Source organism: Mixophyes fleayi, chromosome 6, assembly GCF_038048845.1.
Source record: "Mixophyes fleayi isolate aMixFle1 chromosome 6, aMixFle1.hap1, whole genome shotgun sequence".
In the NCBI taxonomy this organism is placed as follows: Eukaryota; Metazoa; Chordata; class Amphibia; order Anura; family Limnodynastidae; genus Mixophyes; species Mixophyes fleayi.
Genome location: NC_134407.1, coordinates 102195402 through 102203156, shown reverse-complemented (window position 1 = coordinate 102203156; position 7755 = coordinate 102195402). Strand labels below are relative to the sequence as shown.

The 7755-nt window shown below is 37.9% G+C and overlaps 1 protein-coding gene across 1 annotated transcript in view; it reads left to right on the top strand.

The window, feature by feature from the left end:
• The first annotated feature begins 1127 nt into the window (after positions 1-1127).
• Positions 1128-7755, top strand: part of PLAC9 (placenta associated 9) — a 36053-nt gene continuing 29425 nt past the window's right edge. The window contains exon 1 of the mRNA XM_075217126.1: positions 1128-1392. Coding sequence (XP_075073227.1) covers positions 1332-1392 — 61 coding nt within the window. The 5' untranslated portion in view covers positions 1128-1331. The remainder of the gene's footprint in view (positions 1393-7755) is intronic.

The window sequence follows — 7755 nt, the reverse complement described above, 5'->3', positions numbered from 1 at the left end:
TCAGTGGCACTACGTCCTCTCTTAATATTTAGAACTGTTTTAATCAACAGGGCAATGAATAATATTGCAAGTATACAACAGAGTACTATTATCCCTTCTGTACATTCAATTTTCATTTGACATGACTCTTACATTTCTTATCAAGTAACTCTTACATTTCTTATCAAGTACTTTAAACATGCAATTTCAACACAACAACACAATTTCTACTTTATATAACCTCTAAAGGGGTTATTCTGGTCCAGAGCTTGGGATCTTCGTCAATCCAGACGAGTTACCCCCGGACTTGTTACCTACCCCACTTCCACAAGGACAGAACTCTTAAGAGTAAAAATAAAGCTTTTTACTCACCATATGGATTTTGTCCTCTGTCCTTGGGGATGAGGTGGTCCCGTGTGCCGGAGGGTCTGGATATATTGAAAATCGCGGACGAGCCCCCACTGAAACTGTCAGAGTTACACCCCAATAGTGTAACTTATCAGCTCTGGTACCTGTGCAATAAATGGGTTATCGATCGATAGGAAAGAGACACACTCAGTCTTTTGCAGGGCTGAATGAGAATCAATTCTGACTGCCCTATAGTCAGACCGCTTTATTTATACATGAAAAGTGTGCTCGCAGGCACATTTGTTATCTAGAAATTATTGCATGTTCACAGTGAAATTGGACATAGTATCAGCAGAAAAGAGTCTATACATCTTTTTGTTTAGTCACTGCTCAAGATGTCAAGGCCTGTAACTGCTTATCTCCAAGGATAGTTCATTGTCTTCATTTTCACCACGGGCTCTGGGCGTATTGTAAAACAGATATTCCTTTCTGATATCTGGATTGTTTGACATATAGCTCAGCATATTCACATGAGAAAGAAACAGAGAAAAGCTTGTGTCAGTATTATATTCAGGAAAACAAAGTAAAGCAACTTTCATTTTATAAGTTTGATCAATATATACTTTTTACCATATTAACTTTCACATGAGTTAAAACTATGGATCCTTTTTTTCACCCACTTTTCCTGAAAGGTTAAACGCTGGCCTTTGAATTCCATACACGCCCTGCGTGTATAAATACAGAGCGGGGGGGGGGGGGCCTGGGAGTCTAACTGGAATTTTGCCAGCTTGCTGGATAACTGGGTCTGCTGTTAGCGAGGGAGGAAAAAAAGAGTAAAACATTCTGCACAGTTGTACAGTAATTTCCTACTCTGAGCTCCAGTCACATTGTCCTCTCTCTCTCTCTGTTCCACTGTTCAGAGGACAGTGACCCAGAACATCGATCTATAGGCACGCTGGAGAGTGCCTTATTTCTGCTGATTGGATTTTGTCCATAGAATAAACATGCGCATAATCGTTCCTGCTGCAGTCTTGTTGCTAATGGTGCTGGATGGGAGCCTGACAGGTAATCACACTCGCATGTTTGCTAAGGTAGCAGTACTGTGCCAGATCTTTACATAGGAAACCTAAGCTCAACAGATATGTTTTCAAAGGTTATTACAAATATTGTAAAATGTAAATGAAGTGGCAGAAGTTCTGAGTGGGTATTTGTTTTTGTGAACTTTTTATAAAAGCCACACTGTTTGCTTATATCTGTTTACACACTTGCAATTAAAAGTTATAGTTACTAATTTCTATGTAGCCATAAGGTACATGGATGACACTGAAATATCTTGTGAGCTTCTATAGTCATTATCAACTTCTATTTGTAGCCCAAGATTAACAAATACATGATGTCCAAGATGCTTACACAATACATATATATGCTGCCCTTAAAAATGAACACCTTTCCAGCACAATTAGGATTTCATTTTACTTATCTCTCTATGATTTTGGACACAAAATCTTTGAATCTCATTCTTTTTCCTCAGATGTCTGGTCCCAGAATTTGTTTTCCCACTGGGCAGTTGGGCTGTTTACCCATAATGTCCTCTTCACAGCTGATTTACTGGCTTTTACAAAGCTTACACCCCTACCCCCCCCCCAATCAGATCTCTGTCTAAAGACAAGTGCCAGAGTAAAATGTTACATTTAGACATTTAGTGAAGTACCTCAGCAGCCACAGGGTTAATGAAACATACTTGGAACATTTTCACACTTGTGTTGGAACATTACAGTTAAAACAACATTTTGTAGGATGAGATTAGTTTTATACAGAGAAGCAATTACCCAGTGTTTGTGTAACAGATGCTGCTTCTCTGTCTGCAGTCGTTCGCGACCAAGCCAGGACTTTGTAAGTGGTCCTCACAATGTGGAACCATTATCGTTTATACGTCAGTGCTTAGCTAGTGTGGAAAATCGGAACATAAACCTTGGGTGGTGATTTCCCAGATGGGTTTTAATATCTTTTGTGTATGTAATATGAAAGAATACTTTCCACTCACTGTCTATCCATATCATTTTTCTGAATAATTTATGTGCCATATTTATAAAAACTTTCACACAATTAAAATGTGGAAAAATGCTCTACACTTGCCCTAAGTTTAGAGGCTGTCCCTTAGCTAGAACCTTTCATTTGTTCTGCACTGTGCCTGACCTGTTGTAGTACAAGTCCCTTAACACCTACCTTATGCACCGCCAATAGCTCATGTTTTCAGGATTTTTTTTAATCATGCACAGGTAACTGAGTCTACTTGGCTGGAGCAGTAGCTATCCTACCTGTTTCCACAGACAGAAATCTTCAAAACATGAGCTGTTGGGAGTGTGTGTGAGGATTGCAGTTAAACACTGTCTTACACATTAAGCTCTACTGATCACCATTACAGAATAGATTCACTTTGTTTTATTAATATCCCCCTGTGTATAGGAAGAGTAAAATGCCTATGATCAATACATGTATATTGTTTAGTGGAAAATTGATTAGAGCAATATACTATAGGGAACAACAGAACACTTCCCTGTACAGTATATAGTAGACATATATGCACTCTATGCACTCCAATCTCTTTTGTGAAACTTAAAAAAAAAAACCTCACTGCTCTGCAAAAAGCACATGTGCTTGTGTAATGCCTTGGTTCATATTCATGTTGTAATCATCAGTTCTGGTATGGAGCTGTGCTGATCCCATAGCATCTGAAACTCCTTTCTCCTTGCACTTCCTATGAACCAGGCTGGTGGATTAGCCAGAAATACCAGATAAAAACCTAAATCAACACAAGAGCATAGCATGCAACTTAATGCAATAGCTAGGGTTACATTAGTGCTTTTCACCCAGGATCAAATGCAGGTATTTGGAACAATCGCATGCTAGATTTGTGTCAAAAATGTGACTGCTAACTCATTATAATGTGTTATGATTACTTTCCACAGCGGATCATATCCAGGGGTGCAGAGAGGGAATGGCCTGGCAGTGGTGGTGGTGGTGGTGATGGGGTGTGTGTGTGTGTGTGTGTGTGTGTGTGTGTGTGGGGGGGGGGGGGGGGGGTATAACAGTGTGTACCAATAGCTTCCTATAGGTCCATGCCGTCACCCCCCCAGTGGGGTAAATAAAAACACTGAATGAGTGACAGCGCTGTCATTGGGTTTACTGCAGCCTAATAAGTGCGTACCTGATAAATTGCTCCTATAATGATGTTTTCATTTTAAATTAAAACCCTGTACACCCATGTGAGCTGAAATTTGCTCAGGCCATAAAATCCCTTTCCCATACTTCCTTGTTGGAAAACAGTTCTAGGAACCTATAAATGCATCCTGCTAACATGGGTGCTTAAGGCGACTTATGGGAAAAATAAGCATTAAGAGTTAAATATTTGAAGTGAAAAATGGGAACTGTTTTTAAGAAAACTGTGACGTGTTACTAATTCAGTTGAGTTGCTCATCTTTTGTATACAATATAAAAGTGCATAGATAAACAGTCAATCTAAGCGTAGGTTTAAACTGCTGTCCAAGTGTTTAATACTATTATTTGATTTCAGTTAATGTTTTTACATCATAATAATAATAACTTTTTGCGATCTATGGTAATCTACAATAGTCCAGATGTTTACAATTCACAACCCCCATCCCTGTTATGTAATTCATAAATTGAGATGAAGTGTATGCAGAGAAACAGAGTTATGTAAATGCTAGATAATTATGTAGTAGAGTGGTTTAGACCATAGGAAATAAACAGCAGGCTATACAGTCAGTAAAAGTATGTCACGTAAGGGGCATTTCCAAAGTAACGGATGTAACTCTCAGATACAATGTTTGTGATAAACATCTGGATTTCTTCAAATTTAAAATGCACATAAAGAAGCAAATTTTACCACAATTGTATCTACCACTGGTGACTAAAAATAGGAAGTGTGAACAAGCCTCACCATTGTCCCTCACCATTGTCTGCTGTAAATAATAATACATTGTTTAAATGTAACTGATGTAACCGGGATAGGATATGGTCATTTCTTAAATAAAATACACGTCTGATTTCTCTGAAACTACAACAGATATTTATTACATACTTTTTTATAATAAAGTATAAACCACACAGATTGTTTTAGTACAATTTTCAGGAAAGTCATTCTTATTACCTTGACAATATTTAATGGAATGTATATATGTAACGGACGTAACCATCAAATACTTTAATCAGGAAATGAAAAAAGGCCCCTTGCATTAACTGGTACAGGGTCATTTACCTTTCTAACAATGTTTTCAGATGGGTACCATATCTCATCATCTCACCGTTCTTACTTAGATCAGTGACAGTCCCATAAAATTCGTCATTGTCATACTTTACTACAACAAACTCATCTTTCTTAGCAATAGATCATCAGTGGGCACAATCAGTAGATGCCTGGTAGCCATTACTGAAATAAGACAAAATGGCAGGATGTCATGTGACACACTGTTATCAACCCATTTTTAAACTACTAAAGATTCTGACTGAGGCACTGGGAAATTAATTTTATGAATATCCCAGCTTTTTTTTTCCATGACCCATGTCCACTCCTTGTTTGAATTGCCATAAGATATAATTAATCTGTAAACCCCATTACTTTCCGTTATTAGCAATTTTCTCCAAAATGTGGCTAAAAATGCAGTGCTTAAATGGGATTACTCCGTAAGGAAAATATGTTCCCCATAAATCGCAACTTTATCTCAAATATCTTCCGTTCCTTATTGGTAGATTTTTTTTTTTTATATAATCATCTTGTATTTTAGGTTTAGTTGTCATTTAAAATCAATGATTGTTTACTAAAGGATTGATACATGTATCCTTAACACCCAAAAGATAAGCCTCTTACACCCCACCCCTGTTTTCTGTCCACATAACTACTGTTCACGAAAGCAGACCCCTTCTCCCGTAGCCTACCTAAATAACCATAATGTACAACATCAACACCCTCACCACCACTGTGCCACGGAAACCTCCAAATAACACTAAATTATTAACACCTAATTTGCTTTAGCTCTTTTAAGGAGGATTTTTGGCAAAAATGTATAATTATTTTGTACTTTTATTATTATTGTTACCTAATGTATTAGTAGCAAAAAGCTTTAGTAGTTGAGGAAGGCTGCATTTGATGGACCACTATTGTAATGTATTTCCAGTCTAATTTTGTACTTACAGGTAACGCTTTAATTAAATTAATCCGTCTTTCTCAATATGTGTCACCTGTGCAGGTGAACGTGCCTCCCTAGTCTACAGCAGTCATGACATAGATTTATTCAGGAGGGAAAATAGGTCTGGCATAATAATCCCTCCCACATGAAGACATGGCTGCCAGCTCATCATCGGCATTCCTTTAAGTCATAGCATATGAAGCAGGTCTCCATGTGGGCTCCTTATGTTGCCAGCCCACCACTTCCAAGTTTAGTATTTTTAAACAGTCTTTATTGAAATATAATAAACATAAATAATGAAAGGGTGTGCCAACAGGAGAGTGTGTTTTGACATATGCCTCCTCTACAGTATCTTATTTTTACTATTCATTTAGCTAAATAATACACACTCTTAAAACTTTGCACTAGGTTTATTTCTCGTTTTAGCATAGAAGTTTAATATTCTGCATGTTGTAATACCCTCATTGTGCAAGTACGGCCCCTGAGACTTTACAGTTATGCACACACAGACATCTTACTGTGTATATTTAGATATACTGTCTGTCCACATGGAGTCTGTACCCCCAGCAGAGCAGTATTGCAGTAAATTACACTAAGTGCTAAAATATTAGCTTCAGAGCAGGCAGACTACAAGAAAAGCCTTGTACGCAAGACATCGTAATACAATGTGTGCTGTGCTGTCTTTATATAACTAGGAGATTTCTGAAAGGAAACAGATTCTTAAGAATATTTCACTAAAGACAAAAAATCTCAAAAGCTTAATGTGAAAGGGCTGAATTGCCCTCAGAAGAGTTTTACAGTATCAGAAACTAAAAAGACAGCTGTCAGCGCTTATCCTTAGCTCTGTATATCTGTGTGTATGTAACAAAATGAAAACATTAGTTCATATTTTGATCAAAACATTTAAGCCTGCATCCCAGCATCAAAGGCACCTCATTATATGCAGGTCCTACACTGACCTATATGCTTTAAACACCATTAAAATGCACTTAAAGTCAGATGCACTCACCTCCCAGGTATAAGGGTTACATCTAGATGGTGCTGGATTGTGAGCCACACCCAAATGTGCCTTACATCGGCTTGATGGACAGTTGCTATGACAATAAGGCACTATTTTGAAACAAAACCAGAAAAAAACAAGCCTGCGCTCGTTATATCCCATATTATATATGGTACCAGCTGCGTGGCAATAAGCCTGCGCTTGGTATAAACTATAATGTATACGGTACCAGCTGCATTGCAATATAAATGCCCATATATGTATACAAAACAAAAAAGACAGTTGTCAGCGCTTATGCTTAACTTTGCACATCTGTGTGTGTCTAGCAAAATTAAAACATGAGGTATTAGTTCATATTTTGATTAAAACATTTTAGCCTGCATCCCAGCATCAAGTGCACCTCACCTTTTGTCACCTGAAAAACCTGCACTGTTATGAGGCTCTGAGGACTAGATGTGGGAAACCCTGAGTTAGACCATGGTTGCAATTGTATGGTGGCTGTGGGTTACTTATTTATGCTCTGTTAGTAAAATACTCCCGGTACTGAATGGATTGTAATTGATTTCAGTCATCAACATTTTGCATGTATATGGACCTCCACCAAGTAAAGATGGCTGAGGATGATTGAAGCCTGTCTTAATTTCATTCTATCCCACCAGTAAATGCAGTTAGATGGTCACTGTTATATGTGCATGGTCATTGGCCAACCTCAACCACGAGGATTTAGCAGATCCATATCTGTTAGTTGGCCACCCACCCACCCCATCAGGCAGGACCACCAGATCCTAACATTTATGGACATCTTTAGAGTAGCTGCCCATGCTGCAACTGGTTGCTAAATCCAATACCTTATCCACCAATTTTACTATACATAGAAGGCACGATTGCACAGATGCAGTTAAACAACCACATCACAAAAGGATCCAATAAAAAATATAATATTGGATCCATGAAATATGATGTTTTCTAAAGGTTTACCCAATTAGCTACTGAGCCTAATTGAATATAAATGGTGTATCATTTTTAATGGAATCTTTTGCTGCGGCTGTGTTAAGAAATAAAATGTTACCTTCCCACTCCACTACAAAAAGCTTAAAACCTACCACTTCTTTAGGACGGTATGTTGGTGGGATTTGTGATACTAATCATAAAGCTGAAACTGAGTTGCTGTGACATTGTTGGCCTATGGTTGAATCAACCAATCCACACAGTGTATATCTG